This window comes from Ursus arctos, unplaced genomic scaffold (assembly GCF_023065955.2).
Source record: "Ursus arctos isolate Adak ecotype North America unplaced genomic scaffold, UrsArc2.0 scaffold_18, whole genome shotgun sequence".
NCBI classification, from domain to species: Eukaryota; Metazoa; Chordata; class Mammalia; order Carnivora; family Ursidae; genus Ursus; species Ursus arctos.
In genome coordinates this window covers 14,661,949-14,682,154 of record NW_026622852.1, presented here as the reverse complement: position 1 = coordinate 14,682,154, position 20,206 = coordinate 14,661,949, and the positions used below count along the sequence as shown (strand labels likewise).

General features: G+C 41.7%; 1 protein-coding gene across 5 annotated transcripts in view; it reads right to left on the bottom strand.

Moving 5' to 3' along the window:
* FOCAD (focadhesin) overlaps positions 1–20,206 on the bottom strand; it is a 297,831-nt gene that overhangs the window by 33,261 nt on the left and 244,364 nt on the right. For all 5 annotated transcript variants that reach the window (XM_026506454.4, XM_048223032.2, XM_044386894.3 and 2 more), the window contains 7 exons: positions 13,821–13,968; positions 11,717–11,836; positions 9,952–10,074; positions 9,039–9,116; positions 8,282–8,353; positions 6,686–6,788; positions 4,748–4,828 (listed from right to left, as the gene is read on the bottom strand). In XM_026506454.4, the coding sequence (XP_026362239.2) occupies positions 4,748–4,828; positions 6,686–6,788; positions 8,282–8,353; positions 9,039–9,116; positions 9,952–10,074; positions 11,717–11,836; positions 13,821–13,968 (725 nt within the window). The remainder of the gene's footprint in view (positions 1–4,747; positions 4,829–6,685; positions 6,789–8,281; positions 8,354–9,038; positions 9,117–9,951; positions 10,075–11,716; positions 11,837–13,820; positions 13,969–20,206) is intronic.

Genomic DNA, 20,206 nt, shown 5'->3' with positions numbered 1-20,206 from the left:
ATTAGGACAGTCAGTGAAACTTCAATAGGGTTCTCTGGCTGTTTTCACTTTTTTATACGTTTGGAATTATTTCAAAACACAGAGTAAGAGAAAAAAGTACAAATTTGGGGGGCGCCTGGCTGGCTCAGTCGGTAGAGCATGCGATGCTCGATCTCACGGCTGGGAGTTCAAGCCCCACAGCCCCACTTTGGGTGTAGAGCTTACATCAAAACAAAAGGGGGGGGGGTTGAATTTTTAAAAAGAAGTGGTCTAAAATTTAATTTAAAAATAAACTTCTCGAAGAGTAAATACGTTCAAAAATGTTCATTCCTTCTGGCAATGAAATGTAAATTAAAACAGTGTTAGGGTAGTGTATCATTTTACACCTGATGGACTTTTATTGTAATCATCTGTTTTCCTATATGTTGGTTTGTTTTGTAATACGATAGCTAGAAAGGGTTTCTTATTTTGTTTTCTAAGCACTGTTACATCAAGTGACTCCTAAACTCATCATCTTTACAAAAACTCTATAAAGAAGATTCAGTTATTTCCTCCACTTTACGGAAGCAACTGGGGCATCGGGACTTAAGCAGCTTGTCTGAGATTACACAGCCTGCCTGCGGTGGGAGTGGAGTGTGAGCCCCAGCAGCCCGACTCCCACGCCTTCCCCCTCTAGGAAATCTGCTTCGCATATGCGTCCGGGGCTGAGGTGCCCAAACCTGGTATAATCCTTCGAAGAACAACGGGGCCAAGCCATCCCTAGGGTCACCAAATCCTCTTGCCCACTAATAACCTGCTGTGAATGCATCTCCAGGACACCTATATGCAGAAAAGCAAAAGCTACATGCATAAAGATGTTCTCTATAATGGAAATTTTAAAAATGACCAATCGAAAAATGGCTAAATTAATTATGATCCATCATTTTGATGGAATATTCTACAGTCATTTAAAAATGATAACTATGGAGATATAATGAAAGGTAGGGAAAGGTTAATAGAAGATTCAAAGCATACGTATACTCGGAAATACATAAAGCTTGCATGTGCACAAAAGCAATAAATTAAAAAGAAAAATTCAAAAATGATAATAGCAGTTAGAAAGTCATGGGATAATTGGTGACTTTTTTCCTTACAAGTATTTTCACGGTATTTACAACCAAAAATAGCAATCAAATACTCCCAAAGCATATCCCGTTAACAAATGTCTAGAAAGCAATGCAAGAATTCTTTTTGTACTTTCCCCCGAACCTCCTTTTGGAGGAGATGAATGGTGATTATGTCCCTTTACAAGAAAAGTTGTTAAATTTTTAAAAATCAGGCAACAAAATAAAATAAATTTCATGATTCAATGTCATGTAACACACCCACATCCAGGAGGACCTATGTGGCTATTTCTAGGTGGTGAGATTAGAGGAGATCCTTTTTTCTTCTTTATTCCATTTTTGAACTTAGTGTTATATACAAGTATTCACTTCTAATAATACTTGTCAAAAGCTTTGTATAGGTAAACCATTACTAAATTAAAATACTTTAACACAAACTCTGCAACCAACTCTGTAATTTCACCAGAAAAATAGGACGGCTTTCCCATGTCACTTATTCTACACCCAGAGTTCACTAACCCTGCCCCTTTGACTAGACTCATCAATAAGCACATCCCATGCTAACGGTCCCGAACAACCAACTGAGAATATACCTACCTACAGTTTACGCAAGAGTCCGTCACTTACGCACATGAATCACAGACCAATGAATTCATATCAAGAAGGAAATGCTAGTCTAAAGATTTTATCACAAGGATTGACATACACTTTACTCAAATAATACGTCTTACTGTGAACTTAAAAGCTTAACAGAAAAACACAAGCTTAAAAAGCTACTCACATTCCCCAGCAACAGAATGGTAAGAAAAAATAATCCTAAATCGTTAGGTAGAAATACTTGGTGTTAGCATCAAAAATGAACCATTACTTTTATTAAGTGCTTTTAATCCACTTTAAATGTTTTATGAAAGAAATAGATATAATCTTGATGAAAGCTGAATAAGGCTATGAGGTTGAGAAAAAACAAACATCAGGAAAAAGAATAAATGAATAGAAAAGAAGCAAAAATAAGGGTCAAAATTGAGAGTCCCTTAAGGGGAAAAAAATAATTCCATGATAGGAAGAAAGATTCTGAGCACGTTTTAAACTTAGCATCGTGAAGAAATGTCCGCAGGAATAAATAAAGATGCTGATGACGATGATGACGACGACATCTGCTGGAAGAGGCCATGGTTATCGGGAAGAAAGGAGAATGTCATGGGGCAGAGCAAAAAACCAGTTATATTCAAAACTACCAAGTGAAGTCCCTAAAAACGAGAAAGAATTTCATCTGTTGGGTTTTCCAATGTAGGCCTGTGTGAAGGAATGGCTGTTATGAACATCTCGTGTGTTCTATCATACCCATATTAAAATGAGGATCCAACGGGAGAGAAGCCCTAAGCGTTAGACACTCAGAGTCATGTATTCCCTCTCTCAAATCTGATTGGCTAAAATCGATGACGCCCTATCTTGTCCCGGCATCACTGAGGGTCAGGGATAACTCATCACATTTCTCTTCCTCTCATGAGTTAGGAAACAGCACACAGGGGGAATGAAGCCATGCCACCCCTCAAATCTCCTCTCTCCTGCCTATGCCACGCATGATTTTTATTCTCTAAAGCCATTTCTCCCTCAAAAGAGCTCACCAACGTCGTCATCCTTCCTATCGGCAGCCCCACTGGGCTCTAGTGAGTGACATCCAGACATTTCAACTCAAAAGCTGCTTCAGAAGGGAGTTATTAAAATTCAAATGAGCTGGGCATATTGAAGAAGAAAACACTCGTTTGCATGCACACCTCCGCATTTGGCCATCCCATTTAGACCCATAGAGCAGGGTCTGGTTTTGTTTTTGTAAATGGGCTTCGGAGGCGGAGGTCAGCCTCCCACGGCCCCCACTCCTCTGGGGTCATCATTAGTAATGTGTAAGGCTGAATAGATTTTTCTCTGAATCTAGTCAGCAAACCTGACAAGAAGGCAGCCCTCTCCCACAACCTGAAAATGCCAAAAATCTGATTGGTAATATGGCATTTTTAATACTTCATTTATCTGTCTTAAAATAGCTTTCAGTAAGACTGCAAAGAAAGTCACTGCGGCCAGCTCCACCTGATTTTTCAATTTTAGAGCAGAACACTGCCTGTTGTGCCCTGACTGTGTAATCATAAAAATGTTATGTTTAACCAAGAAGTTCCCACAGGATTCAGAGAAAATTCATGTCTGCCAAGAAATAGGGATCTGGGGAGTCAACATTACATTTTATTCACCGGAACAGTAAAAGAGTATCTTTCATTTTGTCTGAAGAATTTATATTTTCTTGCTCATGGAAATAGTTCACATTATTGTCATTTAAAACTTTTGTAAGATATCAATGAGCAAACAAACAAACAAAAGGAGCAAAAATATATATTCCTAAGATTATCCTGGCAATGGAAATTTTAGATGCTCCTTTAGTAAAAATTCAATTTCTTACTAATGAAGACATTTCTATTGTGATACTACTATAAATAGACCGAACTTATGAAAATATAAACAATTAACTCTGTATTACATGTAATAGGTTACATATTTATATATGTACATAACATTTAAATATGTTATGTACAACAGTGGCATAACTATGTATCAACTTTTTACTGAGGGTATGTAAAAGCAGTCACCCTAACTCATGACCCTAAAATAATACTACAATTTCGAGAACTCCAGGAACTAAAGGAATTCATCTCCAAACTCTGAAACTAGTTTATAATGTGGAAGCTGCAGGGATTACCGTATCCAACGGGAAATCAGATGACATGACCTTTAATGCCCCTTCCAAGAGTAAGATTATACTCTTTTACGACCTTCGTTAATCAAACTGCTTCCTCCAGATTTCTTCAGTTTAAGTTGTTTCAAAACTCCCCCCCCCCAAAATTGCGATGATCTTATTATAATACAGGCACTGAACTTGCCCAGATCGACCTAACCAGGCCAGGCAAGAAAGAAACTAGTAAATATCAGTGAAAGAATATTATATGAATGAAACTATTTCCTGAGCTACGAAATTCTCAAGAGGGATACATTTTGCCCTCACATCTCTGAATAGTCGATGTGTATCAGTAGAGAGCATTTATTTAAAGACTTACATGGCTTTATTCAGACTCCAGTTAAAAACAAAAGGCAATTCAACCTGTCTTCAGGTTGCTTATGCTCGAGTATGGGTGGCAGCCCCAAAGAATCCCAAAGGCACAAATGTTTGCAGACAAAAAGAACACAGGCTAAAATTAAGAACCAGAGCCGGTGATTCCAACAACAGAGACCGGTCATTTGAGGTTCAGGGAGAAGACTTACTTCCAAGTTAGGTCCCAACTGTGTTTTCTCTTTTATGGTCACACCCGGTCAACACTGACAAGAAAAGCCACGTGCGCTCATACTTTTGAAAAGGTCCAATGAAAGAATAAGGTCTTCACAGGTCCCCCTGAACCCCTGTCCCCCCACCCCGCCCCCTCCAAGGTCAGATACAATGATTCCAAGAGACGACATAGTCTTACGGTAGTTGGCCTCCTGGTCATTTCTATTGCAAAGACGGTCCAGCAGAAGGAAATATTCCCTCCCTCAGATTGATGACGGTTTAATCGCACAGACGCAAGCTTGGGGCCCACAAATCTAACGCGTCGGAAGAATGAGAAAATTCAAGAAATGCGCCCACTTGCCTTTTTTTCCTCCTGTAACGAAGAAGCCAATGGCCGCTCTCATAAAACTGCTCTCAGGCAAATAGCTATAGTCAGTAGGGACTGTGGAGACAGAAAATGATCAAATTAACCAGTGAACTTGGCGGGACTAATGAAGGAAAGATAATGATCTCATGCTGCCATATCAACCTAGAGACAAAGCGGAGATGTTTATGCCATTAATCTCAGCACAATACTCTGCGGTGGCAACTAATTCTATTAGATTAAGTGACTGGCCTTGAAGTAATCACTTCGGCTATGCAAGCAAAGCTGAAACGGTGGTGAACCTAGCAGAGACTGCAAAATCACAGGGGTTGTGAACTTTAATGAAGTGGTTACAAAAAAAATCCTTTCCACACTGTCACATCAATAAGCCCCAGTCCGGTGACCCTTGGTGTCTGCCGGCCTCTAGGCTGAGACCACCATTCCAGGGGCGACTTGAGGACATCCTGAATGAGATCCATGAACCAGGGAAATGCAACAATCAGTAATAAGAGCAGCCGGCCTGTTACTTCAGAAGGCAGGACCTCTCTGTGAGCAGCACGTCCAAGTCACCAGCTGTGGCTGCTGACCTAGAACACGGAGGCAGTGACATGGAGGCGAGTCGAGTCTGGGGAGTTTCCTCGATTCTCTTCCTGCCAGTCCCCCAGAATTGCTTCATGAGATGCTTTTTACTGCAACAAATGGCTCAACTGGAAAATTCCAACAGAAGCAAGGACAGCTGTACTTTTCCAGACACACGAGCATCGTGTCCCAATGAAACTGGGTGTGAGATGGTTCGCGACCACCCGACTTGAGTGCATGGGGGCCGGACTGTGTAACCCATAGCACTAGCGATTAAAAACCTATGTAAAAAAGCAAAAGCCTGACATCAACTTGCTATTTTAGCAGGACCTCAGGAGCACACTGCCCTTCCAAACTAGCATTACTTAAGGTTTCCACTATGACTAAGTTGGTGGTTTTTTTCCCCTTTTAACATGACAGCTTCCAGCTGTCCCAAGTTCATTATGTTGGGAATACTGAGGAACGAAGTCCTATTTCTCTAGCTACGAAGTGACCGAAAGTGAGGGGAAAGGTAATTACAGTGCTACATGTCCATGGTGATGCTGTCTGTAGACTACCTGTCAGGGGATATGCGAAACCAGGTTTTAATGAGAAATCTGTGGTACCTAAACCTTTGTGGCCTGGGTCCAAGAGAGCCAGTGGGTCAAAATTCTATAAAGATCAATGAGCAGATTCAGGTCCCAGTGTATTACAGTGATGCCTTCCGCAGAAAATCTCCAAGTGCAACCTTAAGCATGTGGGAATTGCAAATATTTTTTATTACTTTTTATCAAAAATGTGGACATAGAAAAGGCCTTGTTATGTTAAGACCTAGGATTTTCATTTCAACGTCAAGCATGTGCATATCTTTAAATGTGCAGACCCCATTATTTTCTTAAAAGCAGAGGCCCGAAGAAATCCAGTCATAAAGGCAGAGTCCTTTAATGAAATATGATTACATCTAGGAAAATAAGAAAGAACTCTGTGTCGAGCTTCAAGGACCTGTTCCTACTTTCCGGATTTGTCACTGAACTCCTTATGGAAGTCATGTCATCTTTCTAAGCTTCAGTGTCTTCATTTGTGAAATATGGGGTTAGACCGTCTAATCTGTTCTCCAAGGGAGGCAGGGAAGAAGAACAGAAGAGCATGGGTTTTGGAGGCTGACGGAGGTGAGTTCAACTGTATGTCCACCACTTGATGCCACGTGGCCCTGGGCAAGTCAGGAAGGCTCTCCACAGCCCCTCTTCTTCTGACATAAAAGAGGGGTGGTAACATCCACCACTTAAGGCGGGTGCGAAGATTAATGCTCTTAACGCAAGTACACGGCCCCCGGTCAGCAATCCCTCCAGCCCCAGTATCCTAAGACTCCAATCTTACCAGAGGTTCTGCTCTGACTTGAGGACAGAGTAGACAGATGAAGATGTCCTAGAAGCCAAAGAGCATTTGATTGAAGACCAATCACCCCAGACACACTGATGACCTATGGATGAGAGTGTAACAGTTCAATGATCGGGCTAGATCCAAACTTCGTTTATTAAAAGGTAACTCAGAGAAAGTCATTTATCTTTAATGAGGTGGCAGCTTGTCTGGTAATGACAAGTTCTCTGACAAGACATAATATCATGTGTCTAATATACTAAACCCGGACACACAGGTGATCAACAATTGTTGAAGAACTGAATGAATGAATGGATCAATCAATCACGACACAAGGTAGTACTGGTTGTCTCAAGTGTCACTGAGTCCGACTGGTCTCAAAGGAATTTTTTTTTTTGAAGGGGGGAAAAGATCCAAAAAGTAAAAAAAAAAAAAAAAAAAAGGTGTTAGTTATTTAAGAATAAAATACCTCTAAAAGTGGAAGGAGATATTATTTTGTTCTCTTAAGTAATGTTCTATTACTGCTTTATCACTTATAGTAAGGATTTTCTTAAATAAGTTTTCATTTACAGATTTTTCTCCCAAGTTAATAGCAACTTAAGTTTCAGTATAATGCTTTTCCTGAGAATCACGTTCATACGTGCAAAAGAGAGTTTCCTCTGTTCAGACACTTATGTTTGCTTTCCAAAGCATGAATTACTAAAACTTGTTTATGTGGTAGGTGTAATAATCAGCTGTATTTACAAGAAGGAGAAAAAGTATGCTAAACGTGAAGACTAAGTAAAAAGACTATCTACAAAGTTCTATATATAGTAAGAATACCAACTATGCAAAAAAAAAAAGAATAATTGGAAAGAAATATGACCTTCTTTCATTCTGTGTTTTCACGTTTGGTGCAATGAAACTAATAAATTTGTATAAAAATCTTAAAATATATAATCATTTCTCAGCAGATGAACATCCTTACTGTCTTGCCAAGAATGCTGATAATAATTTACCCGAATACTTTTATCAGAGACATCTGAACTAGCGCTTCTCGACGTTCTTAGATATCTGTCCTGCCCTTTGATCACCTTCCATTTTACTTTGTCCTGAGGGCCTAACATCCCTTGCAGGGTCAGATTTTCATTTTTAAAGGAAACCAAGCCGATTTAAGTTAACTCAAAAATGTCAGCTTTTTTTTCCCCCGAGGCTGTCAGTGTGTGTTTGCCGGTGAATGTGCGGCCTAAGCCCCTCTCAAATGCTGCTTGGACTCAACTCAATAATCAGACATCTCCCCATTTTCCAAGTAAAACAGTTTGTATCGTGAAAGAGAAAGGCAGTAAAAGGAAGTAGCTGAGGGGCACCTGGGTGGCGCAGTCGGTTAAGTGTGTGACTCTTGGTTTCAGCTCAGGTCATGATCTCAGGTCACGAGATCCCGCCCCGCATGAGGCTCCGCGCTGGGCTTGAAGCCTGCTTGAGATTCTCTCTCTCCCTCTCCCGCTGCCCCCCCCAGCTGCTCACACACACATGCATGCTCTCTCTCTCTCTCTCTCTCAAAAAAAAGGGGGGGATTATCTGTTTTCCCATCCAAGGATTTTAAATTCCTCTTCTCACCTGAGTTACAGTTTTGATGACTTCATTAAGTCTGGCTTGAAAATCAGAGGACTGGATGGCTTCAGACTTCAGCTGAAAGAAAAAGAAGAAATATCCATCCCAACGTCCCCAGAAAAGTAACTGATGCTATTTCTGGTGGATGAGCTATCATCTTTTACGCTACGGTATCATTTACCATTGCGTCCTTACGTTTCAGAAACAAAAGCTGTGGGCTCCTTGAGGGCAGGAGTGCCGTATTTATCACTGACTTCCTGACACAGGTTCAGCGCAGCGAGCAGTGCTCAACTGAAGAGACCGTCGCTGCATGAACACAGGCGCTCCTTAGCATGACTGGCAAACCGGGACATACTTACGTCCACCGTGGAAAACACTTAAAAGTGAAAGAATAACTACCTCGATATAAACTTAAACATGACAGATACAAAATGGTGTTTCTTACGGATGACTTTGGAAATTTCTTACGATTCAGTCACTTTTCTCGGGCAGGGGACTTTGTGGGAAGTACACAGGCTGACTGGGTTTAATTCGTACGAACCAAATAAAAGAAGGAACAAATCTCGAAAAATGCATTCTCCTCCAGGAGCAATTTTCTACATATCAAGGCATCGAAAAGCCCAGTATAACCATTACGACGGGCATGTATTCTGTATGTAGCATACTGAGATGCTGGGTATTCTCCTCTTGCTTGCTGTGGCTATGAGCACACGTAGATTTCTCCGTTCATGTTTTATTTGTTTGTTTTTGTTGTTTTTTTCACCTGGATTACATCCCCTTCAGAGCCTACCAACGCCACCATGCCGTGAAGCGCGGCCAAACAAAGCATCGTAGGAGTGCCCTGAAAACAAAGCATCAGGTATGTCACGAGGCAAACAGTCCGTGGGTCTGAATCCTATAAAACTTATTTTTTTTTTAATATATTTTTTATTATATTATGTTAGTCACCATACAGTACATCCCCGGTTTCCGATGTAAGGCTCGACGATTCATTAGTTGCGTATAACACCCAGTGCACCATGCAATACGTGCCCTCCTTACTACCCATCACCAGTCTATCCCATTCCCCCACCCCCCTCCCCTCTGTAGTCCTCAGTTTGTTTCTCATAGTCCATAGTCTCTCATGCTTCATTCCCCCTTCTGATTACCCCCCCTTTCTTTATCCCTTTCTTCCCCTACCGATCTTCCTAGTTCTTATGTTCCATAGATGAGAGAAATCATATGATAGTTGTCTTTCTCTGCTTGACTTATTTCACTTAGCACTATCTTATAAAACTTATTCTATCCTAGAGAAACACCGGTCAAAATGGCACTCCTTTTGTAGGGTCAACATAACTTGCATCACTGAACCAAAAATGGCAGCAGACTTGAATACAGTAATAGGTTGAAGTTATTTGATCATAGGTGGTTTCTTGTTCTGCATTTTTTAAAACCACAATGCTGTTTGAAAATCAAAACCCCGAGAAAGTGGCCTGTTTAAAAAAAAAAAGTTATAATGGTTGACAGGATATATCATTTACAAGGGATTTAAAGTTCTTGCGTCTCTTTCGTTTGACATTGCCTATTCTTTTATTGTTAGGCTGTATATCTTAGCAGCACCTATAAATGGTCTGATAAAGTTGCTCTTTTTTCCTTTATAAAAATATAAAATCCCATGCTAGGACGTGACCTCCTACCTGTGCCAGAACAATTCTGATCCAGGCGGGGAGCAGTCTGTGGCCCAAGTCCTCAGCTTTTCCGTGTCCGCACACAGACAAACCATGAACTAGGTTTCCCAAGGCCAGGGCAAAACCTGAAGTCTGTTATAAACACATAAAAACAAAGGGTGAGGAAAAAGAAGAATAGCACACATGGCACAGAATTTTTACAGACAGCATCTAAGCACTTCGAGGGGCTCTCTTTCCTACCGACAGGTTCCTTTGCCATCTGAAAATCATCGATTTGCAGATTTTTTTTTAAAAAAAAATCAAGTTTGGTCTGCAACAGAAACTGCAGTCTAACTCTAAGGAATTCAGCTGCAGTGAATGGCTTATTTTAGGAAAACAATACTGGACTGTTACAAGACTTGACTCAAACGATCCCAATTTTCAGAAGGAACTGGGGGGAAATACTGAGGTAGGCCACACAAGCCGAGCCAGCTCCCAAACAAGAGGAGACAAAGTCCCATAATGAGCAGAGCATTCGCAAACTTCCACATCCTGGCGTTGCAAAACCTATTCTGAATTTAAGTGAGCAGTCACAGATCCAGAAAAGAGTACCGATACAATACAATATTAGCTAATCACCAGTGAATCCTGCAAGAATCCACCATGGCCAAAATTGGGACTGTGGAGAAATCTAAAAAAAATCCAGACGGGGCAATTTTATAACATGTGTAATCAGAGGGAACATATTTTTCAGTTTAATTGTAAAATACACATAACATACAATTTTCCCTCTTCACCGCTTTTCAGGGTACAGGTCAGTGGCATTAAGTATATTCACACTACTGTGCAACTATCACCACCATCCGTCTCCAGAACTCTTTAATCTTGCAAATTCGAAACTTGTACCCCTTAAACAAGAACTCCCCATCCTCCCTCCCCAAGCTCCTGGTGACCATCTTTCCACTTTCTGTCTCTAAGCTTTTGACTACTCCAAGTACCTCGTATCAATAGAGTCATACAGTATTTGTCTTTTTGTGATTGGTTTGTTTCACTTAGCATAATGTCCTCAAGATCACCCATGTTGCAGCATGTGTCTGAATTGCCTTCCGTTTTAAGGCTGAATAATATTTCAGAGGGAACACTTTAAAGGTATTTAATTTAATTTATAGGTGTTTAAATTGTCCCATGCATGTTCAGTCATGAGCAGAGATTCTCTGCTTTGAATTTGCTGAGGTTTGACCTTATCAGAGTCCATTAAGTACTCACACCTTTACACATTGTTATCGCTAGCCTTACAATCCCTAGCCACATGTTTGAAGGTTTTATAAATACAGATGGAGAGAGAGAAAAGCCTTTCACATTCTCTCTGACAAGGAAAAAGAAGTACCTACAAAAGATAAAGTATAAGGAGAGAAAAAAGACATCTGTGACCGTTGGCTACAGTGGTGAGAAAGTGAGAAGTCCCTCAGTTCTAGGGGCGCCTGGGGGGCTCAGTCAGTTAAGCATCTGCCTTTGGATCAGGTCATGATCCTGGGGTCCTGGGATCGAGCCCCACATCGGGCTCCCTGATCAGCGGGGAGTCTGCTTCTCCCTCTCCCTCTGCCCCCCCCCCCGGCCACTTGTGCTCTCTCTAAGTAAATTCTTTAAAAAATCTTAAAAAAAAAAAAAAAAAAGAAGTTCCTCAGTTCTGGGCACGAAAACATTCCGGTAATAGTCTCATCAGAGTCCGTCAAAATTAGGACTCAGCAGCAACAGGAGACCTAAAGAGAGGAGAGATGAGGGCATGCAGTCCAACCTGCTGGTTGTTCTCCACCAACATCCGAAGCTTGTTCATGACCTCCTCTGCCTCCTCAGCCTCAACAATCCCGGTACTGAACGCTGAGGTACATACACAGCTGAGGGTATAGGCCAGGACCTAGAAGAAGAGATGGCAGGAAATGTTTCTTCGTGAGGGAAAACAAAAGAACACGGTTTAGTGGACACCAGCGTTCCGTCCAACTTCTCTCCGGGATAAGGACCGGGGTCAAGCACACCTACCACAGACCAGGCACTGTTGCATTGCCTGACCTGTCCCAAAGATGTTCCGAGATGCGTGTCAGAATTCCCACTTTACAGGTAGGGATGCTGAGGTCCAACTACATATAGCTTGCCAGTGACAGAGCTGAGATTCAAACCCAGGTCTTTGGACTCAAAATTAGCATCTCCTGTCAGAACACTGGATCTATCAACAGCAGAGGCTAGATTTTCTTCACCGGTGAATGCTACTAACAGCCATGCGCTCCGATCCACGGCCAAGCCGGAGAGGAAATTCAAAGACGTGACGCATGGCTGAATTAAGATTCCCTCGTAGAAGGACTGGGGCATAGTGGCCAGGCGTGTGCGTTTTAGAGTCGCATAAACTGTGTAAAACAGAGGGGATATTTCTTACCTCAGAGCACTGGTGTGCTAATTTAATAAATGAATAGATGAATAAATGAACAAATTATAAATAAAAGAATGCTGGGAGTCAAGATGGTCCACGCAGGTGTATGTCCCACATTGACCACTGACGGGCTAAGAAACTTCGGGCAAGTCGCTCAGTCCACTTGAGCCTCAATTTTTGCAAATCCTGGTTAACCACCTCCTCCCCGCTACCTCACGTTTTCCTCCTGAAGCCCTCCTTCACAAAGATGCTGATAAGGCGAAGTGGAAATGTTCAACTCCAGACCCTGGAAGCTACAGCATGAAAAAAGGAAGCTTTCCTAAGGTAGAAATTGGATACTAAAACATCAGAAGGGAGGGGAAAAAACCCCAACTGCCTGCTCGAGGCCTTTTAAATCAAAACATCAAGGCAGACCAAAGCATCAACTCGAAAAGCCCTGCTTTCGTTTATGAATCAAATTGGCCCTTGGTGGCAAAATTTTCTCCCTTTGCTCAAAAAGATACGTCCTTTTAAACTGCGCTCTGCAACTGCTTTAAAGATGGAAATGTGGTGCACGTATTAGAACAAAACTTCAAGCCTCTGTGCCCCAAAGAAATTCACCGATTCAACAAGTCCTATTGCTGAAAGCAGGGGAGCTGCGCGGGGGAACACAGCAGCCTTTATGTACTCATCAATAGCTCGTGGGCAGGCCCGGAGAAAAGAGAATCTGCTCTAATGAGACCGAGAATCTGGCCAGGCCGAAAGGTCATCCCTGGGTCCTCCCAAAGACAGAGCCCAGGCCCTTCAGCTTCACCTGGGCACAGACACACACCTCAGACGCTCCCTCTGAACACGGTCGACACACAAGAGCTGTGTCCCATGAACTGCAATTCAGAGTTATTTTTGCACCGTAACAGAAAAATCTTTTCATTAAATGTGGTAAAGGGAATTTCCTCAATGATTTTTCATGCTGGCTGACATTAAAAAAAGAAAAGAAAAGAAAAGAAAAGAAAGAAAGAAAAGAAAAGAAAAGAAAGAAAGAAAGAAAAGAAAAGAAAAGAAAAGAAAAGGAAAGAAAAAAGAAAAAAAATCAAATGCCTTTTCCAATCTGCAGTTTCTTAAGCTGATTCCTGGCCATTTTTTAAAGTTACACTTGGCTTGGGCGTAATTCTAAAAATCTCCATTTAACCTTCCTCCAGAAATCCGCAGCTCTTCTTAGAAAGTGCCTTCGAGCGATGCTGCCTTGGGTTTTTGCATTTGCTAAAGGCTCTTATCTTATGGGCCACATTTACGTCTGAGTTGATTTAAACAGCTGCACAGTTTGAAAACCTTATGATCTAATATAGGCTGTTTGCCACTCAGATCTTTCTCCTTATCCCAGTTGAAACTGAGGAAAAATTTAATTTCAGGGTTACCAAAATATGAGAAGTAGAAAAGAAGCGGCCACAGGGAAACAAAAGACAACAAAGGGAAGAAAGCCTTAACCTTGCGTTCCTACCTCCTGAAATGTTCTGCTTTGGCTCCCACTGTCGTCCAGGTACGTCGAGAGCTTCCGAAGTGATGCCGCCACGTGAACTCGAGACTCCGTTTGGCTGCTGTGGCTCATGAGGGACAGAACAAGTCCAACTCCCAATATACAGCCCGTGCTTCGATGCAAAAAAAAACAAAGAAAGAAAGAAAAAAAAAAAGACGTGTTAAAATCACCAGAGGTTCACTCTTCACTCATCATGGGAGTTTCTACTGCTCTTCCACCTGAGATAAGGGGGCTGGATTCTTTTTTTTTTTTTTTTTTAAGATTTTATTTATTTATTTAACAGAGAGAGAGACAGCCAGCGAGAGAGGGAACACAGGCAGGGGGAGTGGAAGAGGAAGAAGCAGGCTCATAGCGGAGGAGCCTGATGTGGGGCTCGATCCCAGAACGCCGGGATCACGCCCTGAGCCGAAGGCAGACGCTTAATGACTGCGCCACCGAGGCGCCCCGAGAGGGCTGGATTCTCGGTCTGCTGCCTGGTGTGTAAGTGTGCCCCATGAACCACCACAGGCACACCCACTGCCAACCCCCCCCAAGCGGAAAATGTTTTATCAAAACAGGGGTCTCTGGCCCATGTTAGTGCTGTGGACCCACTGGAGAAGAATAGACGAAAATATGAAATAGAGTTGACCTAAGCTCTATGGTGAGGTAGGAGGATGAATAAGAAGTCAAGTCAAACCAGCTCTATCCCTGCACTGAGAGAAGTTCTGTGGGCCTCTGCACCATCCCCGTGTCTGCACGTGGAGTGCGCCATGACGAACTGCATGACAGAAAAGACTCCATCTCAGAATATGAGCTGAGGACATCTGACTAATGACGGGGGGATACGTCGCAAGGCATGATGATGAGGAACGGCTAAGTGCTTCGTGTTTCCTAGTCAACTTCCACAAGTGGAATTTCTTAAAGAAACTGTGTATTTGTCTGTGCACAATGACATTAATCCTCCTCTCCCCTCTGATCCCTCAGAGTACCACTGGGTCAGAAGAGAAAATGGACAAATGACAGGCTTGTCAAAAGTTACCCCATGTGACAATTCAATTGGAATCTTAGGCTTTGTGCCCCAATTCTTGGGAAAGAATACATACCCACTGAAAGAAAAAAAAATGTTCTCCCAGAAAACTCCTACTTAGTATGATAAGATAATGCAGCTGTAGGGTGATTTTTCTACTTAAAAAAAAAAAAGTTTTTGTCATCATTGTTGTGTTTTGAATTGAGGAAATATTGAGTGGTTTTCAGAAATCGTCCCAGCTCTGGTTTGGCTTGCCTGTCATGATATCTGCCGCTGAAGACGCCGTTCCAGGGCATTTCTCCAGGAACATAGTTCAGTGCCCGAACGTCATTTTGCTCGTATATAGTATTTATGTCCTTGGCTGGCATCAAGAACCTTCACATCATTTCCCGAACATGTGAGTTCCCTCCCTCAAACACCTCTCGCAAACGAAGCATCCACAAAGGATAAGAGACACCCAAAAGGACAGAGAAGCTACAGGATTTGTTCAAGGTCATACGGAGAGTTTCCCGCAGAGCGTGGCCAGGAGACGGGGGTTTTGGATTCCCAGCCTCCTGCTCCATCTGCCAAGCCCCAGGCCCCTCTCAGTGCCCCGCAGGGATGCCCTGATGAAATGCCTATGCGAAGGCACCGTATCTCGAGCGTGTTTTTCTAGGTTCTATTGCATAACTATCTGGCATCGGGAATCCTTTGTAAAGAAGCTACTGCAGTAATAATCCATCATTAGCCAGGCAGAACTGCTGTTACGGCTTACAGGGACTTAACGACAAAGCTCAACTAGCATAATGCATTTCCAACCAGTTAAACCAGCATCTAACATCTGAACACTGCATGCTTTTGAGACAAATCACGTTTCTGAAAGAGGACAGGCGCTCTTCATTAGTATGGATTTATGGTCTTTGTTTCCACTTAGAATCTTCAGGGAAGTTTTTTTGTTTTTTGGGGTTTTTTGGCTCTTTCTATACTGGTGCATATAAAAATTTGACAAAATTAGAACCAAAGATGTAGTTAGACAAAATGTGATTAATACTTTGAAAAATCTGACTTTTGCTCCCTCTTGACTATTTAACTGCTACTTTCGATTAAGATTTCAAATGTTACTTCCTCAGGGACACCTTCTCTGGCCCAGCAGGGAACCTCTTCGGGACTCTCCCAAAACACCCCATACTAATTTAATTCAGATAACTTTAATTATAAATTCTCTCTCTCTCTCTTTTTTTAAAAGGTTTTATTTATTTATTTGAGAGAGAGTGAGTATGAGGGAGGTGGGGAGGAACAGTGGGAGAGGGAGAAGCAGGCTCCCCGCTGAGCAGGGAGCCTGATGTGGGGCTTGATCCCAGGACTCTGGGATCATGACCTGAGCCAAAGCCAGATGCTTAACCAACTGAACCACCCAGGTGTCCCTTAATGATAAATTCTGATGAGGATGACTTGAAGGACTGTTTGATTTCTGCCCATGTCCTTCACTAGCCTGTAAGCTCCACAAGGCCGGGTACGTTTTCTGATTTTCCCTCACCACAGCACCTGCAGCATTTAGCATACTGCTTTGACAGGGACAGAGTTCAATCAGTAATTATTGAATGCTGAAGAACTGACCCAACGCAGGGTTCCAAGAGAGTCTACAGTGGAGAGAAGATCTACAAGAAAAACAACAGAAACGAGACTGGATTCTTATATTCAGTTGGAGGCGAAATTTACCCGTTGTAAAATACACTGAATATGTTACCCAAGACTCAATCAAGAAAACTCAATTTCCGTTTCTTGCCAGACTAATTTAAGAAAGAGGAGTGTCAGATTTCATGCGGGAAAAGGATACCTCTCAAAGCTCACTTAAGTATTGGGGTTCATCTTTCCCAATAAGTAGCAGGTATCCTAAGTCTCGCTTTTGGGGGCTCTTCTGGGCATGCAAACATCTTTATCCCCTGGACTAAAACTCCTCTTTTACCACCCCAAGGCATACAGGCACAAAGGCTTAAAAAAAGATATCGTGGTTTCTAGTTTACATTTACCTAATATTGTCACAGCATAACTATTCTTGGGCAAGGTTACCATTCACCAACGATTCTATTCATTGCCACAATGGTCAATGACTGTGGTCATATATGAATATATAATCTAACTATGTATAAATGTGTGCCAGTATAAATACGCTAGGGTGAATGCATCTATTGACCTTCTGAACTCGTCTACTCTGTCTCATTTTTCCAGCAGGCTCCAAGAAGATAGTCCTGAAGTTTTATTCCTGATATTTTCTTCTGATTTCCAAGTGGTCTATATTTTAATGGGTTTATTTTTTTGTCCTGAGTCTTAAAGATTCTCCTAGGTGCTTAGGTCAGTACTGCTATGCATTCACCTCATCTTAGCTCCCCTTTGATATGTTTGCCAACCGTAAACCAAGAGTCACTTGGGCAAAGGTAGCTTCCACATTTTTCTCTCCACTCAACACAAAAAGGAGTTCCATGGTGGTGTCTTAGGTGAAATTTTTTTAAAAATGATAACATTAACTATAAATTTCAGGTTTTGGAATTACTAACATGAATCTTTAAGAATACTAACAAATGACAGAGAATGTGAGTTTTAAAATATATGCCCTATAATGTCTTTACTTATTTGACCCTCTTATCCAAGTACATTAAAATATCACTGGCGAAAAGAAAATCTGAGACTTAAAAGCTGTGCAGTTCTGCTGTGTGTTGCTATATCAACTGAGATATAATGATAAATTGTTTCTAAAATTAACCAGAGATGAATCTTTAATTCTTTACTTTATTGTGGACAACCCTGCAGATTAAGTATGAGGCCACCTAATAATTAGTTCTAATAACAGTTAACATTTGTATAGCGCTTTGCCCTTTGCAAAGTGCTATACAGATCTTATCGTATTTGTAAAAGCTCAATAGTAATTAACCAACGCTCAGGTCATTGATGGATGGCCGGACTAGTTAAGGCTGTGAGGACTGCAATGGCACAATAAGTACCACTAGATGGCAGCAACATGTAAGTGATAAGGCCACACACCAGGACCGGCCCAGGCGCCGGGTCCTCTCAGCAGGGTCGTGTCCATTAGATCAAGGAAGCGTGGTGAATTTGCTCTGGGTGAATTCTATCACTTGAGGTAGCAAGCTCCCAGATCTATTAACTACCTCCTGGTAATGCTTCCACTATTTCACTTGAGGGAGGACTGCCCTAGACTCCTGAATCTCATTAGTCAGGGGAATACTTTACGCCTGGGTCTAGTGTGTCTGCCTCTCTTTTTATTAGTGAGACATACCCACATGTCAAAGAGAGTAGTAAACACCATAGTGTCAGGTGTCAAATTGCTTCCTTTCAACTGAAATGTGTTCTCCACACCGAACTATGTTAAGAGACAGAGAAATGGCTCCGAAGGCAGACAACCTAGGCTTCTCCCCTAGCTGCCACTGACTGTGTGACCTTGAGCCAGTCTCTTGTGAGACTGCAAACCAAAGCGACGAGTGTTCCTGTTTTAGTAGCAATATTTAGCTTGTCCCTGGGGCTGAATGACAGGAGAAACGGATGTGAAAATGCCTAGCACAGTACGCGGCTGCTTGGTATTAGCTGAACTGAAACCAGAGACAGAGCTACCCTGAGCACTAAAGAGCCACGAAGCATTAGGAATGACAAAATACTAAACTTCATTAACTGCAGAAAGAACGGGAGTCTGAAGAAGATGGAGAGTTTCTTGAAGGATCTGGGCTTTTAACTGAGCTCTGAGAGACAAGCAGGACTTTACTAAATGGACAGGAGATTTCTGATGACTCTATTCCACCTAATTCTGCAGGATTAGTCCCCATCTGGGCCCACCCTTTCCTCTCCCAAACACAGCTGATCATTAGGGAGGTTAAGAATCAAGAAAGAATAATGAAGAAATAAGAATCTTCTCGATATAGTTAACAATAAAGTGAAACGTCCTTACGCATATGAGGTGTTTACATGCATAAGTACCCACACTGTGGACAGTTCCGTCATCTCTATGGTTCTCCTTCATTGAAATAAACTTCCTGCAGACTGACGGAGGTGATGCCTGTAAATCATTCCCGATTGTTACAACTGGCTGAGAGCCTGCAGTAAGTTGATCCACAAATCCGTTCCCAGCTTTATAATCCCCTGAGCTATAGCTACGATGAATACCTTTGGGGCAAGGCGGGGCAGGGGGAGAGAACTCTGTCTTACTTCTTGGTTGGAAAAGGCAACACCACCAACAGACGGATTGGGCTCCAAAATATCTGTCCATCACACCAGGTAACAGCGAAATGGCCCTATCCCTCCCATTAGTCATTTTCTACTTTCAAGAGACTTCAATCCTACCACTGAATTCTCTTTTCCCATACGCAAAACCGCGCTCTTAAAACATCTCATTTCATCTCTAAAGTGTTTCATGATAAACTGGGTGGATGTCAATGATTCTTATCTAATCTTAGCCAGCATCTGAAAGAAGGTCCTATAACCACCACCTACCAAGTGAAGATTTGACTTTATCTACTCATAATGAAATATCTGACATATGCAGTTACTTCTACTACTTCCTCTTTTCTCTGTCTGAACGTAACAGGTTAGATGACAGGAATGTAACTTTAGATCACAAGTTCTTAAAGGCCACATATGTAAACAGTCACATTTGAGCAGTGCCCCTAACAGCGAAAAGTAAATGAGTTAATAAACTGGAGGTTAGTGCTTACAGTTTGTTGAGTTTTTTAGTAACAATGAATACCAGAGGATCTAAACTTATAGGTTCCAAAACACGTGGAAATCCGAAAAGATATAATGTTAAGTCCTCGACTGTGCTAGTATTTCAGGAAGCCTAATAAAACTATATTCTTCCACACAAGCCACAGGCTAATTAAAACATCAAATGTCTCACTAAATGAGTATGTTTAACAGTTTTTTGAGGTATTCTTTTTTTTTTTATTTAAAGATTTTATTTTTAAGTAATATCTACATCCAGCGTGGGGCTTGAACTCACAACCCCTGGATTAAGAGCTGCGTGTTCTACCGACGAAGCCAGCCAGGTGCAAAGCATTCTTTTCTAATTATTCCTTTTTGTTTTGGTTACCTTTCATGATTGGAATAATAAATTTTTAAGATATTTAGTTTAATAGACAAAATCCTTAAAAAGCATGAAGTTTGCGGTGGGGCAGGGATAAACTATTAATATTGAGGAATTTGGGAGCCCTGAGTATAACCTATATTTGTTTCCGTTTTGATTCTTCAGTCATTGGATTTCACAAGGGAAATCTAAACCATGGGTCAAAGGTTCTCTTTGTCCAATCAAATTCACAGAATAGTTTCAACTATTTAAAAAGGTTACGGCATGCATATAAGTCTC